This window comes from Phyllobates terribilis, unplaced genomic scaffold, assembly GCF_046119375.1.
Source record: "Phyllobates terribilis strain yellow unplaced genomic scaffold, ASM4611937v1 Scaffold_1__5_contigs__length_1240528914, whole genome shotgun sequence".
NCBI classification, from domain to species: domain Eukaryota; kingdom Metazoa; phylum Chordata; class Amphibia; order Anura; family Dendrobatidae; genus Phyllobates; species Phyllobates terribilis.
This window is the reverse complement of record NW_027362761.1, coordinates 617,243,040-617,270,332: the sequence shown is the minus strand read 5'-3', so window position 1 is coordinate 617,270,332 and position 27,293 is coordinate 617,243,040. Positions and strand designations below refer to the sequence as shown.

Genomic DNA, 27,293 nt, shown 5'->3' with positions numbered 1-27,293 from the left:
ACATCTCACCAGCGACCACATAGCGGCGCAGCAACGATTCCTGACAGGTCGTATCGTTGTCGGGATCGCTGTAGCATCGTTTAGTGTGACGGGGCCTTAAAGCTGATTAAGGGAATTAACTACTCATTCAATTACAAAGCCTCAGTTGTCATGGATGACTGTTCTGTCTCACAATATCAGCTGCTGACTCCGTTGAGAAGTGGACGGAGCCTCATTGTCTGGGGGGACACGGCTGAGCTGTGGGGTCCTGCGCCTCATTGTCTGGGGGAACACAGCTGAGCTGTGGGGGGTCCTGCGCCTCATAGTCTGGGGTGACACGGCTGAGCTGTGGGGGGGACATGGCTGAGCTGTGGGGGAACGGAGCCTCGTTGTCTGGGGGGGGACACGGCTGAGCTGTGGGGTCCTGCGCCTTATTGTCTGGGGGAGGGGGGGAACACGGCTGAACTGTGGGGTCCTGCTCCTCATTGTCTTGGGGAGGGGGGGGGGACACGACTGAGCTGTGGGGTCCTGCGCCTCATTGTCTGGGGGGGGGGACACGGCTGAGCTGTGGGGTCCTGCGCCTCATTGTCTGGGGGGGGGGACACGGCTTAGCTGTGGGGTCCTGCGCCTCATTGTCTGGGGGAGGACACGGCTGAGCAGTGGGGGGGGGCGGAGCCTCAATGTGGAGGGGGGACACGGCTGAGCTGTGGGGGGGGACGGCGCCTCATTCTCGGGGGGACACGGCTGAGCTGTGGGGTCCTGCGCCTCATTGTCTGGGGGGGACACGGCTGAGCTGTGGGGGGACGGAGCCTCATTGTCAGGGGGGGACAAGGCTGAGCTGTGGGGGGACGGAGCCTCATTGTCTGGGGGGGGACACGGCTGAGCTGTGGGGGGACAGAGCCTCATTGTCTGGGGGGGGACACGGCTGAGCTGTGGGGGGACGGACCCTCATTGTCTGGGGGGGGACACGGCTGAGCTGTGGGGGGACGGAGCCTCATTGTCTGGGGGGGCACGGCTGAGTAGTGGGGTCCTGCGCCTCATTGTCTGGGGGGGGGGGGGACACGGCTGAGCTGTGGGGGTCCTGCACCTCATTGTCTGGGGGGACACGGCTGAGCTGTGGGGTCCTGCGCCTCATTGTCTGGGGGGGACACGGCTGAGCTGTGGGGGTCCTGCACCTCATTGTCTGGGGGGACACGGCTGAGCTGTGGGGTCCTGCGCCTCATTGTCTGGGGGGACACGGCTGAGCTGTGGGGTCCTGCGCCTCATTGTCTGGGGGGACACGGCTGAGCTGTGGGGTCCTGCGCCTCATTGTCTGGGGGGACACGGCTGAGCTGTGGGGTCCTGCGCCTCATTGTCTGGGGGGACACGGCTGAGCTGTGGGGTCCTGCGCCTCATTGTCTGGGGGGACACGGCTGAGCTGTGGGGTCCTGCGCCTCATTGTCTGGGGGGACACGGCTGAGCTGTGGGGTCCTGCGCCTCATTGTCTGGGGGGACACGGCTGAGCTGTGGGGTCCTGCGCCTCATTGTCTGGGGGGACACGGCTGAGCTGTGGGGTCCTGCGCCTCATTGTCTGGGGGGACACGGCTGAGCTGTGGGGTCCTCCGCCCCCGTCACTCCTCTCACCATTACACATGAAGTTCAGGTCCCCATTGACGTCTATCGGGTCCGGGGTCACATTCACCAAATCCAGAGAACAAGAACATCCAGCGTCCTCTCAGCACTACCGCGGACCTGACCACAACCACAAGGGGCGCCAGCGAGCAGCGACTGATCAGTGACCTGCGGAGCCGCCCTGACACCGGACTATACCAACATCACAGCAGAGGAGGAAGAGACCAGAAACCCCCCTGTAATCTCACCGCAATGGTAGAATCCAAGAAACCAGCTGCTGCCTGATAACAGAGAGCAAGAGCTGCACACAACCAGGACGGAGCTGCTGCACTGAGAGCGGGAGGACCTGTGGTGACGTCACCGCCATGTGATCAGGGGGCGGAGCTGAGGAGAGAGGTTGTGAAGGACCTGTGATATTGATGACGTCATTGACATGTGTTCAGGTCCTTCACCACTTCTCTCCTGAGCTCCGCCCCCTGATCACATGGCTGTGACGTCACCACAGGTCCTCCCGCTCTCAGTGCAGCAGCTCCGTCCTGCTTGTGCGCAGCTCTTGCTCTCTGGTATCAGCCAGCAGCAGGTTTCCGCTTCCCGCCATTCCGGTGAGATTACAGGGAGGGTTTGTGGTGAATCTGTGAGAGGAGAGTGTGGGGTGAGATCAGAGCTGTTCCTGTGGAGGCTCCTGCTCCATGTGACTGCGGCTCCTCAGTGTTGTATGGGGGATGTGCAGCGGCTCCTCCTCACCTCACCGCCCCCGCTGGAGGTGGAGTTACCACGGTGACCGTCCCCCGCTGGAGGTGGAGTTACCACGGTGACCGTCCCCCGCTGGAGGTGGAGTTACCACGGTGACCGTCCCCCGCTGGAGGTGGAGTTACCACGGTGACCGTCCCCCGCTGGAGGTGGAGTTACCACGGTGACCGTCCTCCGCTGGAGGTGGAGTTACCACGGTGACCGTCCCCCGCTGGAGGTGGAGTTACCACGGTGACCGTCCCCCGCTGGAGGTGGAGTTACCACGGTGACCGTCCCCCGCTGGAGGTGGAGTTACCACGGTGACCGTCCCCCGCTGGAGGTGGAGTTACCACGGTGACCGTCCCCCGCTGGAGGTGGAGTTACCACGGTGACCGTCCCCGCTGGAGGTGGAGTTACCACGGTGACCGTCCCCCGCTGGAGGTGGAGTTACCACGGTGACCGTCCCCCGCTGGAGGTGGAGTTACCACGGTGACCGTCCCCCGCTGGAGGTGGAGTTACCACGGTGACCGTCCCCCGCTGGAGGTGGAGTTACCACGGTGACCGTCCCCCGCTGGAGGTGGAGTTACCACGGTGACCGTCCCCGCTGGAGGTGGAGTTACCACGGTGACCGTCCCCCGCTGGAGGTGGAGTTACCACGGTGACCGCCCCCGCTGGAGGTGGAGTTACCACGGTGACCGTCCCCCGCTGGAGGTGGAGTTACCACGGTGACCGTCCCCCGCTGGAGGTGGAGTTACCACGGTGACCGTCCCCCGCTGGAGGTGGAGTTACCACGGTGACCGTCCCCCGCTGGAGGTGGAGTTACCACGGTGACCGTCCCCCGCTGGAGGTGGAGTTACCACGGTGACCGTCCCCCGCTGGAGGTGGAGTTACCACGGTGACCGTCCCCCAGTGGAGGTGGAGTTACCACGGTGACCGTCCCCCGCTGGAGGTGGAGTTACCACGGTGACCGTCCCCCGCTGGAGGTGGAGTTACCACGGTGACCGCCCCCGCTGGAGGTGGAGTTACCACGGTGACCGTCCCCCACTGGAGGTGTAGTTACCGCGGTGACCGTCCCCCGCTGGAGGTGGAGTTACCGCGGTGACCGCCCCCGCTGGAGGTGGAGTTACCGCGGTGACCGTCCCCCGCTGGAGGTGGAGTTACCGCGGTGACCGTCCCCCGCTGGAGGTGGAGTTACCACGGTGACCGTCCCCCGCTGGAGGTGGAGTTACCACGGTGACCGTCCCCCGCTGGAGGTGGAGTTACCACGGTGACCGTCCCCGCTTGAGGTGGAGTTACCGCGGTGACCGTCCCCCGCTGGAGGTGTAGTTACCGCGGTGACCGTCCCCCGCTGGAGGTGTAGTTACCGCGGTGACCGTCCCCCGCTGGAGGTGTAGTTACCGCGGTGACCGTCCCCCGCTGGAGGTGGAGTTACCGCGGTGACCGCCCCCGCTGGAGGTGGAGTTACCACGGTGACCGCCCCCGCTGGAGGTGGAGTTACCACGGTGACCGTCCCCCGCTGGAGGTGGAGTTACCACGGTGACCGTCCCCCGCTGGAGGTGGAGTTACCACGGTGACCGACCCCGCTGGAGGTGGAGTTACCACGGTGACCGTCCCCCGCTGGAGGTGGAGTTACCACGGTGACCGACCCCGCTGGAGGTGGAGTTACCACGGTGACCGCCCCCCGCTGGAGGTGGAGTTACCACGGTGACCGCCCCCCGCTGGAGGTGGAGTTACCACGGTGACCGTCCCCCGCTGGAGGTGGAGTTACCACGGTGACCGCCCCCGCTGGAGGTGGAGTTACCACGGTGACCGTCCCCCACTGGAGGTGTAGTTACCGCGGTGACCGTCCCCCGCTGGAGGTGGAGTTACCGCGGTGACCGCCCCCGCTGGAGGTGGAGTTACCGCGGTGACCGTCCCCCGCTGGAGGTGGAGTTACCGCGGTGACCGTCCCCCGCTGGAGGTGGAGTTACCACGGTGACCGTCCCCCGCTGGAGGTGGAGTTACCACGGTGACCGTCCCCCGCTGGAGGTGGAGTTACCACGGTGACCGTCCCCGCTTGAGGTGGAGTTACCGCGGTGACCGTCCCCCGCTGGAGGTGTAGTTACCGCGGTGACCGTCCCCCGCTGGAGGTGTAGTTACCGCGGTGACCGTCCCCCGCTGGAGGTGTAGTTACCGCGGTGACCGTCCCCCGCTGGAGGTGGAGTTACCGCGGTGACCGCCCCCGCTGGAGGTGGAGTTACCACGGTGACCGCCCCCGCTGGAGGTGGAGTTACCACGGTGACCGTCCCCCGCTGGATGTGGAGTTACCACGGTGACCGTCCCCCGCTGGAGGTGGAGTTACCACGGTGACCGACCCCGCTGGAGGTGGAGTTACCACGGTGACCGTCCCCCGCTGGAGGTGGAGTTACCACGGTGACCGTCCCCCGCTGGAGGTGGAGTTACCACGGTGACCGTCCCCCGCTGGAGGTGGAGTTACCACGGTGACCGTCCCCCGCTGGAGGTGGAGTTACCACGGTGACCGTCCCCGCTGGAGGTGGAGTTACCACGGTGACCGTCCCCCAGTGGAGGTGGAGTTACCACGGTGACCGTCCCCCGCTGGAGGTGGAGTTACCACGGTGACCGTCCCCCGCTGGAGGTGGAGTTACCACGGTGACCGTCCCCCGCTGGAGGTGTATTTACCACGGTGACCGTCCCCCGCTGGCGGTGTAGTTACCACGGTGACCGTCCCCCAATGGAGGTGGAGTTACCACGGTGACCGTCCCCCAATGGAGGTGGAGTTACCACGGTGACCGTCCCCCAATGGAGGTGGAGTTACCACGGTGACCATCCCCCGCTGGAGGTGGAGTTACCACGGTGACCGTCCCCCGCTGGAGGTGTGGTTGCCACGGGTGACCGCCCCCCGCTGGAGGTGTAGTAGCGCCTTCCTCTGGTCAGCTGATTCCTGCTTCGGCAGCGGATGGAGATAAGCAGTCTGTGAAGCAGATTCCCCCCGCTGCTCCACTCGCTGTTTTGTGGCCGCTGCCGAGTGCAGCTCATAGGGAAATGATTTTCTATGTCGTCCGGTTGCTGCAGCTTCTCAGGGATTTGTGCTGTATTCACCTGTAAGACCTTTCTTCAACCATTACGTGGATAGAGCGCCTCCTCCTGGGCTTTTTCTAAATTGAATGCTCTGATGTACAGCGGGTGAAATAAGTATTGAACACGTCACCAACTTCCTCAGTAAATCTATTGGTAAAGGTGCTCTTGACATGAAATTCTCCCCGGATATTGGTAACAATCTATCCAATCCACACAGGAAAGAAATCACCATAGAGGTCTATAAATTATGTGTAATAATGTGAAATGACAGTAGGAAAAGGTATTGAACACATGAAGAAAGAGAAGAGCAAAAAGCGCTGGGAACTCCTGACACCGGCTGAGATCTGTCAGTAATTAGAAGGCGATCCGCCCACTTAGTGACCAGTAATATCAGCTGGTTCACCTGATGGGTGATAAAGAGGCGTCTCATTACCAAGATGCCACACAAGAAACATCTCATGCAGGGTAACACCAGTGAGCTGTCTCAAGACCTTCACAACCTTATTGTTGTAAAACAAACTGACAGCATTGGTTACAGAAGAATTGCTAAACTACTAATTGTTCCAGTGAGCGCTGCTGGGCCATAATCCAGAAGTGGAAAGAACATCATTCACCATAAACCGGCCACAACCAGGTGCAAGATATCAGACAGTGGAGTGAGAAGAATTACCAGGAGACTTGTCCAGAAGCCTGTGGAGAACTACAGAAAGAGCTGCAATCAGCTGGCACAAGAAAGGTAATGCACACAACATCCATGGCCTGTATGCACAATCACGACACACCCTCTACGGCCTGTATGCATGCTCACCACACAACCTCCATGGCCTGTATGCTCGCTCACCACGCAACCTCCATGGCCTGTATGCACGCTCACCACGCAACCTCCATGGTCTGTATGCACGCTCACCACGCAACCTTCATGGCCTGTATGCACGCTCACCACGCAACCTCCATGGCCTGTATGCACGCTCACCACGCAACCTCCATGGCCTGTATGCACGCTCACCACGCAACCTCCATGGCCTGTATGCACGCTCACCACGCAACCTCCATGGCCTGTATGCACGCTCACCACGCAACCTCCGTGGCCTGTATGCACGCTCACCACGCAACCTCCGTGGCCTGTATGCACGCTCACCACGCAACCTCCGTGGCCTGTATGCACACTCACCACACAACCTCCGTGGCCTGTATGCACGCTCACCACACAACCTCCGTGGCCTGTATGCACGCTCACCACACAACCTCCATGACCTGTATGCACGCTCACCACGCAACCTCCATGACCTGTATTCTCGCTCACCACGCAACCTCCATGGCCTGTATGCACGCTCACCACGCAACCTCCATGGCCTGTATGCACGCTCACCACGCAACCTCCATGGCCTGTATGCACGCTCACCACGCACCCTCCATGGCCTGTATGCACGCTCACCACGCACCCTCCATGGCCTGTATGCACGCTCACCACACACCCTCCATGGCCACACAACCTCCATGGCCTGTATGCACGCTCACCACGCAACCTCCATGGCCTGTATGCACGCTCACCATGCAACCTCCATGGCCTGTATGCACGCTCACCACACAACCTCCATGGCCTGTATGCACGCTCACCACGCAACCTCCATGGCCTGTATGCACGCTCACCACACACCCTCCATGGCCTGTATGCACGCTCACCATGCAACCTCCATGGCCTGTATGCACGCTCACCATGACCGCCTACTAGCCCTATTTCCACACTCACCCCACCTCCCCTGCACTGCAGTTCCCGGCTGGATCCCGCGCCTGCGCTGTTTCCTCTGTACGGACGGCGCTCTTCTCCCTGCAGTCAGTGTAGTGTTGTGGAGCAGGGAACTTGTGCGCAGGCGCTGGCAGTGAGTCACTCTGCCTTCCCAGCGGCTGCGCACAAGTTCCCTGCTCCACAACACTACACTGACTGCAGGGAGAAGAGCATCGTCCGTACAGAGGAAACAGCGCAGGCGCGGGATCCAGCCGGGAACTGCAGTGCAGGGGAGGTGGGGTGAGTGTGGAAATAGGGCTAGTAGGTGGGGATTTCTTGGCGTCCGGGGGACGCGGGGATTTCTTGGTTTCCGGGAGACACTGGGATTTCTTGGCGTCCGGGGGACGCGGGGATTTCTTGGCGTCCGGGGGACGCCTGGATTTCTTGGCGTCCGGGGGACGCCTGGATTTCTTGGCGTCCGGGGGACGCCTGGATTTCTTGGCGTCCGGGGGACGCCTGGATTTCTTGGCGTCTGGGGGACTCGGGGATTTCTTGGCGTCCGGGGGACGCGGGGATTTCTTGGCGTCTGGGGGACGCGAAGCTTAGCAGAAATCATGTAATAAAAAGCAATTACACAGAAACCAGACCTCTACTATGGCCATACAGGTGAGGATAGTGTCACATGCCTTGCACCTCTATGCCCATATTAGTGGTCTGATAGGTCCCGGGGGGGTAGACAGATTCCCTTTAAAGAAGTTGTCCGGTACTTTTTTCAATTGCCCCAATTTATTTAGCACGTGCCCATAAGTGTTTTTGTAATTACCGTTAGTTGTATGTATTGCCTGTGAGGGGCGCTATCACTGGCCGCCCACAGGCAGCACGTGACCCCGGCTGCAGCCGGCTCTCACATCCGCTGATGTCACGACAAGTGAGGCGTGACTCAGCGCCGGGGTCTCCCCGGTGGCAGCTGGGTAGTGGGTGGGGTTATCCCCTGTTTCACACCCGACATCCACCACCAATGAATGAGGAGAGGCAGAGCGTGCGGTGGATGCCGGGTGTGACACGGGGGTAGTCGCACCCATAACCCAGCAGCCATCGGTGGAACGCGGAAGAGGGACCCCCGGCTGCAGCCGTAACTTGCCGTGACATCAGTGGATGTCAGCGCCGGCTGCAGTCGGGGGTCACGTGAGCGGACAGAGATAGCGCCACTCACAGGCCATAAAGACACAGCAAGGTAATTACAAAGACACTTATGGGCACAGGGTGAATACATTGGGACAATTGAAAGTGGACATCCCCTTTAAGTCCTGTGGCTCGGAGCTTCATGGCGCGGCCAGTCGTTACATACCTGCCCACCTGTTTGTTTTCCCTCGACCTTCACCCTCCCCCTTATTTGATATACAGCTCTGGCTTCATAGTCACAGAAGGGTGAAGATAGAGGGGGAGTAAGCAGACGGGAGGTGTACAGTGATTGGCGCCATGAGCCCCCGAGCGCCTGTGCTTGGCTTCACCAATCCTCCTGTCCTCAGTCCTCCTAATTACAGGTCAGTAACGTCTTCCATACTTTTCCCTGCGTCATTTCTCATTATTACACGTGATTTATGGACGTCTACAGTGTTTTCTTTGCCTGTGTGGATTGTTACCGACATCTGGTGAGCATTTCATGTCAATAGCACCTTTACTAATAGATTTGCTTAGGACACTGGTGACGTGTTCAATACTTATTTCACCCGCTGTATATACTGTACATGTTGCACTTATGTGTTTGGGTTACCGCTTTGCAAATGCCATACATTATTTAACTCCAGGCTTAAAGGGGTTAAAGGTTTTTTAGAAAGATTGAAATGAATGTTGTGTCTGGTATGTGGGGCATAGAAATGATGAGAGGAGTTGTCTGACAAAGTCTTTACATAGTAACACACCTGGGCCTCCTCCCTGTGGATCCAGCGCCGGCGGCTTTAGGACTGAACTGGTGAACAACAAGCGACTGATCTTTCTGCAAATCGCCGACATTGGCTGATTCTATATGAGAAGATTATATTGGCCAAAGAGTAATCACATGACCTCGAGCGCCGCCAGGCGGGATTGACTTCGATGATCTGCAGCTATAACATAACATACGATAGGCAATCAGGAGGGACTGCGATAGCCATTATAAAAGCAGAAGCAGGAAATGCAGCGGCTATTTTGTCGTGAATCCAGATAGTGAGAGATCATCACCTATCACAGCTTAGCCATAGAGATAGGAAAACCATACAACACTGAAGATACTGTACAGATAGTGTGCGACAGCAGTGAAGAAGATTGCATTTAATAGGGGTTGTCCAAGTATTGGGCAATCCCTTTACATTTGGGAGATACTGGTACAAGACTCACTGCGTCTTTTGCCCTTGGCATGTGTATTAATGGGGAGAAGCTGAGGACATCATGGAGTACATGGCACATCATCCATCTCCGTCACAGCCAGATGTTTTCCCCGACACTGCCGCCGTCCGTTTCACTCGGTGGTCTTCACATTCCTTCCCCTGATCTGCTGCCATAACAGTTCATGTTTTTCGATTGCGACTTTCAATGCCGTGAATGACATATCGGTCTTCCATGACTCCTAGTGAGATGCTTTGTCCCTTCAGCCACAGCTCTTCCGGTACTAAGACATTTCACGCCTTTCAGGTGATGTGTTGAATAGGAATAGTCCGTTTGTCCTTGGGTGAGATGGTGGCGGAGGAGCTGGAGAATGTGGCTGAAATGCCTAGCTGTGTTGGTGGTCATAGCATTGGCAGCCGTGGTGGTAGTGGCACTCAACAGATCTAGAGGTGGGAATCAGGAGACGAAACAAGGACACCAGGACATTTCCCAACACTGAAGCAACTGTCAGCCGCGTCTGGGATAGTGATGATGATTGTGTGGTGGACAGGACCTAGCTACCAGACTGGGGTGACGAGGAGGTGATGTTATTCAGAGGAGGAAAGTGGTGGAGTCAGCAATAAATATCAGAGCCAACATCTGGCCAAAAGATCTTCCAGGTCAGGTTTGCTTCTACTGCGGTCAGCTCAGGAGCAGGTGATAACGAAGCAAAGACTGAAAGCTTTTGGTGGTTATGGACGTGGTAGTTGTGTCTCATGCGGGATGAGTGCGTTCCATGATCTCCGACACAAGCGAAGAATGAGGCCGGCTGTGTGAAACTGATAACGACGCTGGCTATGACGACCAACTGTGGCAGCAGGAGTGGAAAGTGAACCAACAGGGCCCTCAGTTGTGCTGGGAGCATGGCACTACTTCCGGCTCAATTGCATATAAGCTGATATACGTATCATTAGCATTAAGTAAAGCGATGACAGTTGGATGGCCATTCACACCCTCATTATTGAAGGAAAATGAGTGAAAGTTTTTCTGGCTTTTGAAAGGGAGTCAAAATAGGCAAATTATGAAGATAAGCTTGAGTTCCTTTCCTCAGCTCAGCTTCTGCTGTCCAGGAGACTGCACCTGCAGAGATAATGCTCTCCTGCCTGTATCACTGTTAATACTACAACAAGTTCCCTAAGCAGCTGCCTTTACAGTGTATATGACACAAACTAGCAGACTAGTGCAAAGCTAGGAGGGATAGCTAACACTAGAGAAGACAAAGGATTCAGAAGGATCTAGATAAGCCTGAACAATGAGCAGCGAGTAATAGAACGGGATGTAACAGGGAGAAATGCAAAATTCTATTATCTGGGCAAGAAAAATGAAAATGACATCTATTGAATGGGAGAAATAGAACTAAGCAACAGCTCGTGTGATAAAGACTTGCTTATACTAATAGATGACAGACTGCACATGAGTCAACAGCGTGATGCAGCAGCAAAAAGGCAAACACCTTTCTGGGATGTATTAAGGGAAGCAAACAGTCTAGATCACGTGAAGTCATTATCCCCTCTACTCCTCCTTGGTCAGACCTCATCTGGAATATTGTGTCCAGTTCTGGGCACCACATGTTAACAAAGGCATTGAAAAACGGAAGCAAGTTCAGAGAAGAGCGACCAGGATAGTGAGCGGACTGCAAACAATGTCCTACGAGGAACGGTTAAAGGATCTGGGAATGCTTAGCTTGCAAAAGAGAAGACTGAGAGGAGACTTAATAGCTGTCTACAAATATCTCAAGGGCTGTCACATTGTAGAGGGATCATCCTTATTCTCATTTGCACATGGAAACACGAGAAGCAATGGGATGAAACTGAAAGGGAGAAGATACAGATTAGATATTAGAAATTTTTTTTTAACAATGAGGTGATCAATGAATGGAACAGGCGGCCACGAGAGGTGGTGAGATCCCCTTCAATGGAAGTCTTCAAACAGAGGCTGGACAGACATCTGTCTGAGATGGTCTACTGACTCCTGCATTGAGCAGAAGGTTGGACCAGATAACCCCGGAGGTCCCCTCCAACTCGTGTCATTCTATGACACGATGGTGCAGATGTTTTTTATCAGTCGTTTTTATAAGGAAAATAAATCTCTCCAATATGGGATAATTTCTGGATGGCTTCTTAAAAAGCCATTGCTTCTTCACTTTCCAAGTAACAAAGCTGTTGCTAATTCAAAGAAAGGGAACATTTTTGGATTCTGGTTAAAAGCCATTGCTTTTTCTTGTGACATACTGTCTTAGTGCAATGGGCAAAAGTTTTTACTTTTTTTTTTCAACATAAATCTTATTGCTGTAAAAAAAAAAAAAAATCAGGTTTGCACACCTTAAATAAGCCAAGCTTTTTCATCTTGTGTTTCAGACCCCAAAGCACAAGTTTTCCTTCACTGTTTTAGTGAAATATTAGACCCCATGAGTCTCTTACTGATAAGGAGCTTACTTTCAATAGAGACCACCCAATACAAAATCCAGTCTCTGTGGCAATGAGTTGATTGCCAATTCTACTCTTGGCACTGCTGGAAAACAGCTGTTTTTCCAGAGAATGCCATAGTCAGCCATGTATTTCCCCTGCAGCAGATGATGCAGAAATTGTAGTTTTACATGTCAGCTACCGTCAATGACTGTCACACATATGTACAAATATACGGTTAAAGAAGAAGAAACTTGTGTTTCATTAAATCCTTTTCTGTGCAGATGAGTGATCATATTTTCTCTAGTTCCCTCCACGACAGCATTACAGGAGGTTGCCTCCTTGCCCTAATTAGAGACAGGAAACACAAAGAGGTTAAGTAGCCACTTTTCACCTAGCCTCAATTTTTTTCCTGTCACTAGGAAGAGGTCATCCTGTGGTGGTCTATGGCCGGCAGCAGACACGGCACCACTCTACCTTTTTTTTCTCTGTAAGCTGGGCAGCGGAGTTTGATCGCGATGCCTTCCTCCTCATACATGCTGCTCCTTTCTCTCCCCTGGAGTCAGACCCTCACCATCCTCCAGCACTTGACTGCAATGCTGGATGGTTGCAGGCTGAGGGCCTCCCGTAGCTCCCCAGCCTTACTCCTCCTCCCTGTGCCGACATGTGAGTGCACACAGGAAGTGAGGTCCGACGCAGTCGCGCCTGGTCATTGTCACTTCCGGTTGCATTCCACAGTGGAATACATAGCAAATTCCGGCTTCCAATGCGGGAATCGGCAGGAAAGATCACCGACATAGGCTAGTGCAATCCTTGGCTATAAGTGACCCTGACAGAGGACACCCTAAGTTAGGACTGAGTCTTGTCTGTGTCCATGGAGGGGTTATCTTCTGCTTGTGGGGCATGTCTGCAGAGTCTTGTGCGAACCCTGGTCCAGTGAGTCTCCCTGTTACGGGTAGATTCTCTTTTGGAGTAGGATTTTGTATATTATGGCCTTCTCCCCTCTCTTTCAGGGGAACAAGAATTCTTCACTAAAAGTGAAAGATAAGACTACCAGCCGAAAATGTGCCATTTGTACTAAAAGACTTCCATTTCTCATAAGAAACAATTATGTCAGGGATGTACGGAAAGTATTATAAAGGAAGAAACGCTTTCCCTAATGGAAGAAATTAAAAGGATGCTTCTTCAGGAGATCCAGTCCTCCCTATCCTCTTTTTCACAATCCCATTAAGTAGCGCCACGGGGAGCAAAGAAGAGAAATATCAAGTTGAAGGAAAATTCAGACTCTGAAGAGACCAGGTTATCTATCCAAGAAGACCGGCTGGAAGAAGAAGAAATAATCTGGACTCTGTGTGGACCAAGAAAGCAAAAAATATATATATTTCTTTGCTTCTGAGGACACGAAAGAACTTTTCACAGCTGTTAGAAAAACTATGGAAGTAGAAGAAATGAAGACGACTTCATCAGTCCAAGTTGAGATGTTTAGTGGTTTGAGTTCATAGAGGAAGATGTTTTTCCTGTTCACGACAATATTCTGAATTTTATTCTGGGTGAGTGGGAGATCCCGGAAAAGTGTTCGAATATTCCAGCTGAATTAAAAAACAGGTTTCACCTTGAGGAAGACATGGCTAAGTGCAGGTACAATAAACCGAAGATTGACATCCAGGTGGCTACAGTAGCTAAGAAAACAACTTTACCATTTGAAGACTCCTCACAGCTTAGGGATCCTATTGTTCCGAAAATAGACAACCTTTTTAAGAAATCCTGGAATCTTCAGCAAGTTCTTTGAGAACAAATGTTGTATCCACTTTGCATGGTGAGATCCATGTTCAGATGGCTGAGCCAACTGGAGGACCACATTAGCATTGGGACCTCTAGAGAAGATTTGTTAGTGTCTCTACCTCTCCTTCAAAAAGCAACGGGATTCTTAGCAGCAGAATCGGTCAGTCTAGCAGCCTGGTCATCAGTTTTATCAAATTATTCTTTTGAAGATGTGGAATGGAAATATAATATCCAAGTCCAAGCTTTGTTCTATTTCTTTCCAAGGAGAATATGTGTGCAGTCCAGCCCTAGACAAATTACTGGAAAAGGCATCGGGCACAAAAAAAATCGTTACCTGAACCAAAAGTCTTCAGGAGACGGCCTTTTCGTCCACCACAAAACCAAACTCCTCAATATAGATGAATGGGAAAAACTGGATGTTGGTGATACCCCAGAGGAGGAAGGGGTAGAAACTCTTTTCAAAACCAGCGCCAAGATAAATAATAATGTCAAAGTAGGAGGCAGAATCTCTAATTTTTTACCTTTAGTGGCAGATTTTACCTCAAATTTGTGGGTTCTGGATTCCATCAGAGACTGGATAAAGATCGAATTCTCCTCCTACCCCCGGCAAAGCTAAAAAGTAACTTCTCCTACATCTCAGAAGCTCCAGACAGCTCTGATGTCCAGTCTCCGAGACCTGCAAGTTTCAGGAGTGATTTTCCCACTGTTCCTAGTGAAGAAACCGAACTCATCTTACAAGATGATAATTATAAATCTGAAACCCCTAAATCATTAGGTTTCCTTCATGAGCTTCAAGATGGAATCCATAACATTTATGGTACCCTTGATAGGAAAAATCTTTAAGGCAACCATCGATTTGCAAGACACCCATCACCATGTTACCATCCATCCAACTTATTGGGAATTCCTGAGGTTTGTGGTAACTCTGGGACAACAGACCCTACACTTCTAATTCAATGTACTACCATTCGGAATTTCATCACCACCTCACATATTTACAAAAATGATGGCATAGGTAGTGTCGATCATGACAAAACAAAACATCTATATCATTCCTTACCTCAACCATTAATCATGGCTACCTCCGCACTGTTGCTCACAGAACACCAAAACATGACTCTGCAAATCCTGACATCCTTAGGATGGCTGATACATTTTCAAAAATCGGGCTTGATCACTTCTACCAGATCACAAATGGATACCGGATCCAGAATCGCCTCCTTAAGGCTATGTGCCCACGATGCAGAAATGCTTTTTTTTTCCTGAGTGTTTCTGCATCTCCCTGGCAGAAAAAACGCATGCGGATTGTACATGCGTATTGCACATGCGGATTGTACATGCGGATTGTACATGTGGCTTGCACATGCGTTTTTCTGCCAGGGACAAGCGTATGTCCCGCGTTCTTCACATGCGGGTTGTCAAGCGCTTTTCCAAGCGATTTTAGCATCACTTGGAAAGTGCTTGACAACTTGGTCACACTATATACTGTATATCCATGCAACCGGCATGGATTTATATAGTGTGACCAAGTTAATAGTTAAAAAGAATGGTAAAAAATAAAGATTATACTCACCTTCCGATGGCCCCCGGTCTCCGGTACGGTGCGTCCTGGTGCGTCCAGCTGTCACTTGACCTGTCACAAGACTAAATTACGTCATGGAAGGTCCTTTTAGACCATCGCGAGCCACCGGGGAGCCAGGACGCCCCGTACCGGGGACCATCAAAAGGTAAGTATAATGTTTATTTTTTATTTTATTCTTTTTTTTTATAGATACTATGGTACCGGGTCTGGATGAGAGTCTCCTCTTCTCCAAACCTGGGTACCATCCGCACATTCAATCACTTAATATCCGCATGCGCACATTTAGTCATGCGGATATTAAGCGATTCAATGCAAGTCAGTGGTGGCGAAAACGCTGCGATTATGCAAAATTAATGGTAATGCTGCGTATTTTTCCACAATGATAATCCACAGCGGAAATTTCTGCAACATGTGCACAGCACAAGCGGATTATCAATGGGGAACATGGAGACCTTCTACCAAGCGTTTTTTAAGCGTTTCCCGCGGCGTAATTGCCGCTGCAGAAATGCTTATAAAACACATTGTGGGCACACAGCCTAAGAGAGAGAAAAAAGACACCATAAGATTTGCAATGTCCTTTCTGGGGTCCATGACATCATGCATCCCGGCAGTCACCTGGGCTCAAGGTCATACAAGGACTCTCCAGTCTTCCATTTTGTCATACTGGAACGGATCCCCAACATCTCTAAGCAAAAGAATTTCCTTGCCCAACCAAGTGAAATCTCCTCTCAACTGGCGGCTGAACCCAGAAAAATCTAACGAAAGGAATAACCTGAGCAGTTTGCTCAGCAACTTTCAGTACGTTACGGTGCTGCCGGTTGGAGCGATTTTTAAAAAAAATAATTATTATTGTCAAAGATCACAGCCGGGGGATGGGGGTGTGGGGTTGCGCTGAACCTCCTTGAGGTTACCTTTTTTGTCGCGAACAGCCCTCTGCTGCCCCCTACTGTCAGGACAATTACGTAATTGACCGACTATTAACGAAGGAACCCGCAGGCTGTTTCCACTAGTAGGCCGATTATTGGATAACTAACTTGTGTATACACAACCTATTCCAGCACGTGGAATATATATATACCTCGGTACGGTCACTGCCAGCTCCACAATAACCCAAAAAAGATTATTAGCTGCCACCACCAATTCTTAATACAGGCTGATTGGACATCTGACAGGTAACGTATGGCTTCAGGGATGCGGTTTACGGAGCAAAAGGAACAGAACTATTACATTTTAAATTTAATCCAGAACGATATGCAGTGTTCATATAAAAAATATGCAAAAATTATACAAAGGGACAAACAATACAGTGTATACAATTACATAAAATAAAAAGGAATAACAAAGACACTTATTAAATCTGGGTCACAGAAACTTCAGATTTATGGTGGGACGAGCTCCTTGTGAAAATGTCCATTTACGCTGATGAAGTCTACACGATGATGTAGCTTCCGGCATTGAACACAGATCATAATTTGCCTTGTCTTTTTATCAGCACCTAAATTACACCCACACACCTCCCCCTTGATGACCTCATGTGGGGGGTGTTTGTGGAATGTTCTCAGCCTTTGAGGATTTTATGAAATCCCCAACATTCATGATATCTTGGCTGGTGACGCTCACAGGCGTTCAATATTCATGTCATTTTTTTTATTGTTTTTTTTTTACCTTTTCATAGATATGAAACGTCATGGCTGTTGTCAGCTATCTGGTCACTATTGATTTGGGGCTGATTAGCATGTCTCACAGTTATGAAAAAATATGCATATTCTTCCCAGATTAGTCCTGAAGTTGAAAATGTATGCCCCATCGATATTGGATCTATACAAACCCCAATATTCATGAATTTCCATTGGTGCCCAAGTGTCTCGTTGCAGATGTCCAGTCTCCTCTGAAGAGAACAAGAGTTGCCTCTAAAGGTATTAGAATTTTGCTTCCCTTCCTCATAAATATACAAATCTCAGTCTTTCCCACTTGTTCCCACAATAGATATCCTTTTTTAATTACCTGGGCACTGCAGGAAGTCTCGGCTTTAAAGAGGTTAAAGCATTCTCTTTCCTTTTTCCCCTATGTTAGTTGGTTTTGCTCCATTCCTAGCTGTAATTTACTGTCTGCCCCATATGTCGAATGAAGTCTTTTTCAAAGAGTTTGAGTGTAAGCCAGGGCTGTGGAGTCGGTGTCCATTTTAGTGGAGTCGGTATAACATGGACCGACTCCGATTCCTAAAATATATAATAAATTGGGTGCAGTAGTTCAGTGCAGAATGTGCTGTCAATTTTTTTCATAAGAATTTGGGAAAGTTATAAAATGTCCTATAAATGTCTGTTCTGTTCCTGATCTCAGGATCTCGGCTTTTAGTTGAGATGAATCTGTGCTGCACTTTATAAACATGCTTAATAGTGAGGCAGGGCTGTGGAGTCGGAGTGGGGAGTCACGGAAATTGAGGAGTCGGAGGTTTGGCTTACCGACTCCACAGCCCTGGTGTAAGCTCCATCTCCTTCTGGAGATTTTAATTTTTCTATGACAATTATTATTATCTTTGGTGTGGTCAAGAAAAACATATTTAACAAAACTTTTACTGCTGCCAAAAATGGAAAAAATAATTCTTGCAAAGAGTGACAGCTAAAATAAGCCATCGGTTTTCATGGTCCATTCTGTCTATGCTCTGCACTTGTGGATTCAATTGCTTCTTTATTGTCCATACTGTCAGGACCCTGGTTCTGACCCATTGTTCAATTTATGAATCCACACCAAACCTGTTTATACGACAAAAAAGGGTAATAATTTTTGGATGGCTAAAAGAAGCCAAGCCTTTGCTTCTTCAGTTTCTAAACACCAAAGTTGATACTTCCCTAGAAAGCGAGCGTTTTTTGGACCGTGTCAGGGATTCTGCACATGCACGATCCCGATTACTCACTACGTAGCTATCGGCAAGCGAGCCGTGAGCGTGTGGCGCACACACCTCCGAATTCCAACTCATGGAATATGTATATATGCCCCCCATATGATCACTGCCAGCTTCACGATAACCCAATTAAGATTATTCGCTGCCACCACCGATCAGTTTCGTTTTTTAAAATATATAAAATCCAATATAGGCCTGATTGGACGCCTGCTTTCTGGTAGCGTATATGGCTTTGGGGGAGGAACAATTACAGAACAGAAGAAACAGCTATAAAATTTTATATTTAATCCAAAGGGAGGCAGTGTTTATGAAAAAAATATACGATTCAGTTTAGCTGGAGGAAGCACTTCTATTCTGGCCGTTATTGAACGGGACCCCTGCTTACACAAATATGTATCTCCTGGCATGAGTATAGACCCATATTCGGCTTGATCTTTTATGCTGAAGGGGGTCCCTGCCCACACACTTCCCTGTGATAACCTCATGTGGGCTGGTCTCCACCCTTCATGGTTTTATTGAATTTTTAGTTTCTACTATACTCCCCCCTGGTTGATCGCAGAAGGTAGCTAGGGATGCCATATTTTTTATTGCAATTTTACCTCTCCTAAGAGACTAAACCTGACATAACTGCTGTTGGTCATGTTTGCCCTCTTGCGTTACAACTCACTGGTGGGGCACATAGGCACGGAAAAATATGCATCTGTTCCCCAGTTAGTCCCACCTCTAAAAATATGTTTCCCATCACAATCGGAATTATAGAACTAACGATATTCCATATTTCATTTCGGTGCCTATGAGTCTGAAGATTGCAGCTGGGAATGTCCTGGCTGTTGTGAGGAGTGTGACAGATTTTCTTTGAAGCCTAACGAGCGGTTTCCGATTTACTCAGGTGTCTATTCATCACCCATGTCTCTCCATTAGATATGGTAACTAGCCTGGATAATTGAGTTTGTGGTTTCTTTTGTACCCTGCTATTTGCATAGAAGCAACTTCTTAGAGTGTTAGCTCTTCTCCTTAGCAAATGGTATAGGGGAGGGGGAAGAGGGAGAGAGGGCTTTTTAATAATATCTATGACAAATCGTTTTAAGTTTAAGTACCATACGATTAAGTAGACTGTTGTTTACCATCAATTTACTTATAGCCATTTAGGTTGACATCACTTTGGCGTTACCAAGCATGTCTTTGCTTCAAAAAGCTTGAAAGTCATTGGATACAGCAATATGAGTCCTCAGAGTCATTCACGACTTTTATGAGCAATTGTGGTCTTTTGGAGAATTTTTCGTTCTGCTGCAAAGCAAATTTTCTCAACATAGCTAGCGATCTCAAATTTCAGAATTAACAGTTCATCATTTGATGTCACACCGGATTCAATGTTCTTGTGACTTCCAAATGGCGCAATCAACGGTTTCAAAACTAGAGCAGACCTCCCTACAACATGTTATGGATCCAAGGGGTGACGGAAGGTGAATGTCATTTTGAAAAGATCCATGCCTTAGGAAACTGCTGTTATTCTGCTGTTTTGTGATTTATTGTACATATTCATTTTTAAGTATGGGTCATGTTTTTGGGGGTGATTACATCTCTTTATCGTAAAGACGCCTTCACTACTAAATCCATCTAAGTGATCTTGTTTTATCATGTTCTCATCCCAAACCCTTTTTTACCTGAATGACCCAGCAAGAATGGACGAGGACGAGATCACCAGAAGATTATTACACTTCACCCTGGAGATCATCTCCCTGCTGAGCGGAGAGGTAACTCCTCTACATTTCTATCAGCTTTATTGTGTGACAGTTGTGCTCAAAAGTTTACATACCCCGGCAGAATTTTTCCTTTCTTGACCTTGTTTCAGAGAATATGAGTGATAACAAAAAAACATTTCTCCGCTCATGGTTATCGGTTGGGTGAAGCCATTTATTGTCAGACTACACTGTGTTCCAAATTATTATGCAAGTAATATTTTCTCAGATTTTCCCAAATTCCCTATATGAATTGCAGTCATTGTAATTTTCCAGTCAAATAACTATTAGAGTACAATTGAAAGGTTTTTGTATAATCTGCCGATGATAACAGGATATTTTTAAAAAATAAAACACTCAAACTGCACTTAAAATGCATGTTCCCAATTATTATGCACAGCAGAGTTTTCAACCTTTTCATTTTAATAAAGAAAAAAAAAATGGTCATTTTTGAAATTCTAAGCATTAGCAGGTTATTACACACTGAAATCAAACAGTTTTCAACTCAAAACTTTATTCTAGGTGCTGTTACATTTTCACATAGGACCCCTTGTTCGAAAGGAGCTTCTGAACTCTCTCGTCCATTGAATATGTCAGGTTTTGGATGGTTTCTGCTTCAATTGTTTTGCATGAGGACAGAATACCCTCCCAGAGCTGTTGCTTAGATGTGAACTGCCTCCCGCCATCATAGACACTCCTTTTGATGATGCTCCAGAGGTTCTCAATGGGGTTGAGGTCAGGGGAGCATGGGGGCCACACCATAAGTTTGTCCCCTTTTATGCCCATAGCAGCCAGAGATGCAGATGTGTTATGTGCAGCATGAGACGGGGCATTATCATGCATGAAAATGATCTTGCTGCGGAATGCACGGTTCTTCTTCTTGAACCATGGAAGGAAGTGCTGTTTGAGAAACTCAACATACATTATGGAGTTCATCTTTACCCCTTCAGGGATCCTAAAAGGGCCGACAATCTCTCTCCCCATGATTCCAGCCCAAAACATTACTCCACCTCCTCCTTGTTTGCGCCGTAGCCGTGTTTGCATGGGGTGTCCATCAACCAGCCATCCTCCACTCCATCCATCTGGACTATCGAGATCATTTCATGCATGATAATGCACCGTCTCATGCTGCACATAACACATCTGCATCTCTGGCTGCTATGGGCATAAAAGGGGACAAACTTATGGTGTGGCCCCCATGCTCCCCTTACCTCAACCCCATTGAGAACCTCTGGAGCATCATCAAAAGGAGTGTCTATGATGGCGGGAGGCAGTTCACATCTAAGCAACAGCTCTGGGAGGGTATTCTGTCCTCATGCAAAACAATTGAAGCAGAAACCATCCAAAGCCTGACAAATTCAATGGACGAGAGAGTTCAGAAGCTCCTTTCCAACAAGGGGTCCTATGTGCAAATGTAACATCACCTAGAATAAAGTTTTGAGTTGAAAACTGTTTGATTTCAGTGTGTAATAACCGGCTAATGCTTATAATTTCAAAAATGACCATTTTTTTGTTCTTTATTAAAATGAAAAGGTTGAAAACTCTGCTGTGCATAATAATTTGGAACATGCATTTTGAGTGCAGTTTGAGTTTTTTATTTTTTTAAAAATATCCTGTTATCATAGGCAGTTTGTACAAAAAACCTTTCAATTGTACTCTAATAGTTATTTGACTGGAAAATTACAATGACTGCAATTCATATAGGTAATTTGGGAAAATCTGAGAAAATATTATTTGCATAATAATTTGGAACACAGTGTACTGTGTTTTCTCTTTTCAAATCTTAATGACAACCAAAAACATCCAAATGACCCTGATCAAAAGTTCACATACCCTGGTGATTTTTGGCTGATAATATGCACAGAATTTGACACAAATTGGTTTGAAAGGCTACTAAAGGTAACATCCTCACCTGTGACCTGTTTGCTTGTAATCAGTGCGTGTGCATAAAAGCTGAGTGAGTTTCTGGGATCCAGACAGACTCTTGCATCTTTCATCCAGCCACTGATGTTTCTGGATTGTGAGTCATGGGGAAAGCAAAAGAATTGACAACGGATCTACGGGAAAAGGTAGTTGAACTGTATTACACAGGAAAGGGATACAAAGAAATATCCAAGGAATTGATAATGTCAGTCAGCAGCGTTCAAACTAATTAACAAATGGAAAATAAGGAGCTCTGTTAAAAACAAACCATGGTCAGGTAGACCAACAAAAAAGTTTCGGCCACAACTGCCAGAAAAATTGTTCAGGATGCAAAGAAAAACCCACAAATAATATCAGCTGAAATTCAGGACTCTGAAAACTAGCGGTGTGGCTGTTTCAAGATTCACAATAAGGAGGCACTTGAAGGAAAATGGGCTGCATGGTCGAGTCGCCAGAAGAAAGCCATTACTTCGCAAATGACACAAAGTATCTCGCCTACAATACGCCAAACAGCACAGAGACAAGCCTCAAAACTTCTGGAACAAGGTAATTTGGAGTGATGAGACCAAAATTGAACTTTTTGGCACAACCATAAACGTTACATTTAGAGAGAGGTCAACAAGTCCTATGATGAAAGGAACACCATTTCTACAGTAAAGCACGGAGGTGGATCGCTGATGTTTTGGGGATGTGTGAGCTACAAAGGCACAGGAATCTTGGTAAAAGTTGAAGGAAAGATGAATGCAGCACGTTATTAGCAAATACAGGAGGCAAATTTGCACTCATCAGCCCGGAAGCTGCGCATGGGACGTACTTGGACGTTCTAACATGACAGCAAACACAAGGCCACGTCAACTTTTCATTGGCTACAGCAGAACAAAGTGAAGGTTCTGGAGTGGCCATCTCAGTCTCCTGACCTCAACATCATTGAGCCACTCTGGGGAGATCTCAAGCTCGCAGTTCATGCTAGACAGCCCTGGAATTTACAGGAACTGGAGGCTTTTTGCCAAGAAGAATGGGCAGCTTTACCATCTGAGAAAATAAAGAACCTCATCCACAACTACCACAAAAGACTTCAGGCTGTCATTGATGTTAAAGGGGGCAATACACGGTATTAAGAACTGGGGTATGTGACCTTATGATCAGGGTCATGTGGATGTTTTTGGTTGTCATTAAGATTTAAAAAGATAAAACACAGTAGTTTGACAATAAATGGCTTCACCCAACCCATAACCATGAGTGGAGAAAAATCATTCAAATTCTCTGAAACAAGGCCAAGAAAGGAAAAATTCTGCCTGGGTATGTAAACTTTTGAGCACAACTGTATGTGACAAGTCTGACATCGGGAAGAGGAAATCCAGAAGAGGAAGAGAAGGATTCTTTACTGTAAGAGCAGTGATTGTGTGCAGCTCTCTGCCAGGAGGAGTTGTCATGGGGATTCCCTATAAGAGCTGTAGAGGGGCCTGGATGTCTGTCCTGAGTGTAATAATATTCCAGGTTATGGCCCCAGATTACCGGAGACGGTTATTTATCCCGGGATTTCTACTGATTGTCAGATCTGGAGTCGGGAAGGAATTCTTCTCCCTAAGTGTCTCTCTCCATACACAGGATTACACAATAGTGAGGAAGACACCGGGGGAGGGTGTGACTCCCATCATCCATCTCCAGGAGTCAGGAGGACGGAGCCCGGACCCCATCACAGAGCCTCCCCCGCACCCCCCGATACATGAGAGCAAGAAGAAGAAGATCCTAGAGCTCAGCAACAAGATGATTGAGCTGCTGAGCGGAGAGGTGACTGCTGGGACATTATACAGGACAGCACTGGAGGATTCTGGGTGATGACCGGAGAGGTGACTGCTGGGACATTATACAGGATGGCACTGGAGGATTCTGGGTGATGAGCGGAGAGGTGACTGCAGGGACATTATACAGGACAGCACTGGAGGATTCTGGGTGATGAGCGGAGAGGTGACTGCTGGGACATTATACAGGACGGCACTGGAGGATTCTGGGTGATGACCGGAGAGGTGACTGCTGGGACATTATACAGGACGGCACTGGAGGATTCTGGGTGATGACCGGAGAGGTGGCTGCTGGGACATTATACAGGACAGCACTGGAGGATTCTGGGTGATGACCGGAGAGTTGACTGCTGAGACATTATACAGGACAGCACTGGAGGATTCTGGGTGATGAGCGGAGAGGTGACTGCTGGGACGTTATACAGGACAGCACTGGAGGATTCTGGGTGATGACCGGAGAGGTGACTGCTGGGACATTATACAGGACAGCACTGGAGGATTCTGGGTGATGAGCGGAGAGGTGACTGCTGGGACATTATACAGGACAGCACTGGAGGATTCTGGGTGATGACGGTGTCGTTGTTGTCAGGTTCCTATAAGGTGTCAGGACGTCGGTGTCTATCTCTCCATGGAGGAGTGGGAGTATCTAGAAGGACACCAGGATCGGTACCAGGAGGTGATGATGGAGGAGCTCCGGCCTCTGACATCACAAGGTAAGAAGAGATCTTAATGTTTGTGCCAATTACTGTCGGCCCTGGCTGCCTTCAATGATTTTTTTTCATTTGATGCCACATGTATTGGAATCATGAATATCTGGTACTTTCGTTATTCTGGTACTTAATCAGTCTGTGCCTCCTTCACATTCCACCTCTAAGAACGTTTCTGACCTCATATTCTATATTATTATTATTTATATAGCTCCATTGATTCCATGGTGCTGTACATGAGAAGGGGTTACATACCAGATACAGATATCACTTACAGTAAAGAACTAACAATGATAGACGGGTACAGAGGGAGGAGGACCCTGCCCCTGCGGGCTTACATTCTACAGATACATTGTATATTATTATTATTATTTATATAGTTCCATTGATTCCATGGTGCTGTACATGAGAAGGGGTTACATACCAGATACAGATATCACTTACAGTAAAGAACTAACAATGATAGACGGGTACAGAGGGAGGAGGACCCTGCCCCTGCGGGCTTACATTCTACAGATACATTGTATATTATTATTATTTATATAGCTCCATTGATTCCATGGTGCTGTACATGAGAAGAGGTTACATACCAGATACAGATATCACTTACAGTAAAGAACTAACAATGATAGACGGGTACAGAGGGAGGAGGACCCTGCCCCTGCGGGCTTACATTCTACAGATACATTGTATATTATTATTATTTATATAGCTCCATTGATTCCATGGTGCTGTACATGAGAAGAGGTTACATACCAGATACAGATATCACTTACAGTAAATGAACTAACAATGATAGACGAGTACAGAGGGAGGAGGACCCTGCCCCTGCGGGCTTACATTCTACAGATACATTGTATATTATTATTATTTATATAGCTCCATTGATTCCATGGTGCTGTACATGAGAAGGGGTTACATACAAAATATAGATATCACTTACAGTAAATGAACTAACAATGATAGACTGGTACAGAAGGAAGAGGACCCTGCCCTTGCGGGCTTACATTCTACAGGATGGTGGGGAAGGAGACAGTAGTTTGGGAGGGTTGCAGCAGCTCTGGTGGTGGTGATGGAGTCATTGCAGGTTGTAAGCCTCCTTGAAGAGATGGGTTTTCAGGTTTCGTCTGAAGAATCAGCGTGTGGCGCATAATCGGACATGTTGAGGCACAGAATTCCAGAAGATGGAGGATATTCGGGAGAAGTCTTGGAGTCGATTGGGTGAGGAATGAATAAGTGTGGAAAGTAGGAGAGGAGGTGGTCTTGGGAGGACTGGAGATTACATGAGGGAATATATCGGGAGCTAAGTTCGGAGATGTACGGAGGAGAGAGGTTATGGATGGCTTTGTAGGTCAGTGTTATTAGTTCGAACTGGATACGCTGGGAAATTGGGAGCCAGTGAAGGGATTTGCAAAGGGGGGTAACAGAGGAGGAGAGAGATGAACTAGTCGGGCAGCAGAGTTAAGAACAGATTGGAGAGGTGTAGGAGTGTTAGCAGGTAGGCCACAGAGGAGGATGTTGCAGTAGTCGAGATTGGGTTTAGAAGATTGAGAGTTGAGGAAAGGACGGATTCTGGAAATATTTTTGAGCTGCAGGTGACAGGAGGTGGCGAGGGCTTGGATGTTTGGTTTGAAGGACAGAGCAGAGTCGAGGTTTACGCCGAGGCAGCAGATTTCTGATACAGGGGAAAGAGTGATGTCAATTATTGTGATAGATAGATCAGATAGGGAAGTTACGCGAGATGGAGGATAGATGATGAGTGCAGATTTGTCCACATTGAGTTTGAGGTAGCGGGAGGAGAAGGAGGATATGGCTGATGGGCACGCTGAGATTCTGGACAGCAGAGAGGTGACGTCTGGGCCAGAGAGGTAGATCTGAGTGTTATCAGCTTACAGGTGGTACTGGAAACCATGGGACTTTATGAGCTGTCCCAAGCCAAGGTTATAGATGGATAAGAGTAGGGGTCCTAGGCTGCAGCCTTGAGTGACTCCAACAGAGAGAGGAGGTAGAGTGGGAGTGGGAGATTCTAAATATGCGGTTGGAAAGGTATGAGGAGATCCAGGATAAAGCAAGGTCTTTGACACCAAAGGAAGAGAGAATCTGTAGTAGGAGGCAGTGGTCAACTGTGTCAAAGGCAGAAGACAGGTCTAGAAGAAGAAGTAGGGAGAATTGTCGGTTAGCTTTGGCTGTAAGTCATTAGTAATTTTGGTAAGGGCAGTTTTTGTGGAATGGTGGGGGCGGAAGCCAGATTGTTGGTTGTCGAAGAGAGAGTTAGATGAGAGGTGAGAGGAAAGTTCAGCGTGAACATGGTGCTCAAGGAGTTTGGAGGCGAATATGGGATGATATCTGGACAAAGCGGTTGGGTCGAGGGATGGCTTTTTGATGATGGGCGTGATTGTGGCATGTTTGAAAGCAGAGGGGAAGGTACCAGCTTTTAGTGATAGGTTGAAGAGATTAGTTAGGGATGGAATGAGTGTGGGGTTGATGTTGGGGAGGAGATGGGATGGGGTCAAGTGCACAAGTGGGGAGATGTGATTTGAGGACGAGGCAGGTAAGCTCTCCTTCATTGATGTTGGAGAGGGAGGTTATGGGAGAAGGGCAATGCTCTGGAAAACAAAAGGGGTTGTGGTGATCAAACAATGAAGTCTTGCCTTGTTTTGTCAAGCTTGTTTTTGAAGTGTGCGGCAAAGTCCTCAGCAGGGATGAGGGAGGTCAGAGGGGGCAGTGGAGGGCGGAGGAGGGAGTTAAAAGTGTTGAATAGTTGTTTGGAGTTGTAGAATAAGGAAGATATGAGGGTTGTGAGGTAGGCCTGTTTAGCAGAGGTGAGGGCTGATTTGAATGCGAGTGTTGCTTGTTTGAATGCAGTGAAGTCATCTTGTGAATGTGTTTTCTTCCAACGCCGCTCTGTAACCCTGGACGCTTGCA

The 27,293-nt window shown here is 49.1% G+C and overlaps 1 protein-coding gene across 8 annotated transcripts in view; it reads left to right on the top strand.

The window, feature by feature from the left end:
- Positions 1-2,068: 2,068 nt before the first annotated feature.
- Positions 2,069-27,293, top strand: part of LOC141272912 (uncharacterized) — a 267,987-nt gene continuing 242,762 nt past the window's right edge. The window contains exons 1-5 of one of the 8 annotated variants that reach the window (XM_073684133.1): positions 2,069-2,192; positions 17,071-17,211; positions 19,875-19,951; positions 23,468-23,650; positions 24,251-24,374. In XM_073684133.1, coding sequence (XP_073540234.1) covers positions 17,094-17,211; positions 19,875-19,951; positions 23,468-23,650; positions 24,251-24,374 — 502 coding nt within the window. In that variant the 5' untranslated portion in view covers positions 2,069-2,192; positions 17,071-17,093. Of the gene's footprint in view, positions 2,193-5,970; positions 6,134-17,070; positions 17,212-19,874; positions 19,952-23,467; positions 23,651-24,250; positions 24,375-27,293 lie in introns of those variants that run through there. The other 7 variants (XM_073684126.1, XM_073684169.1, XM_073684110.1 and 4 more) reach the window with 7 other exon arrangements.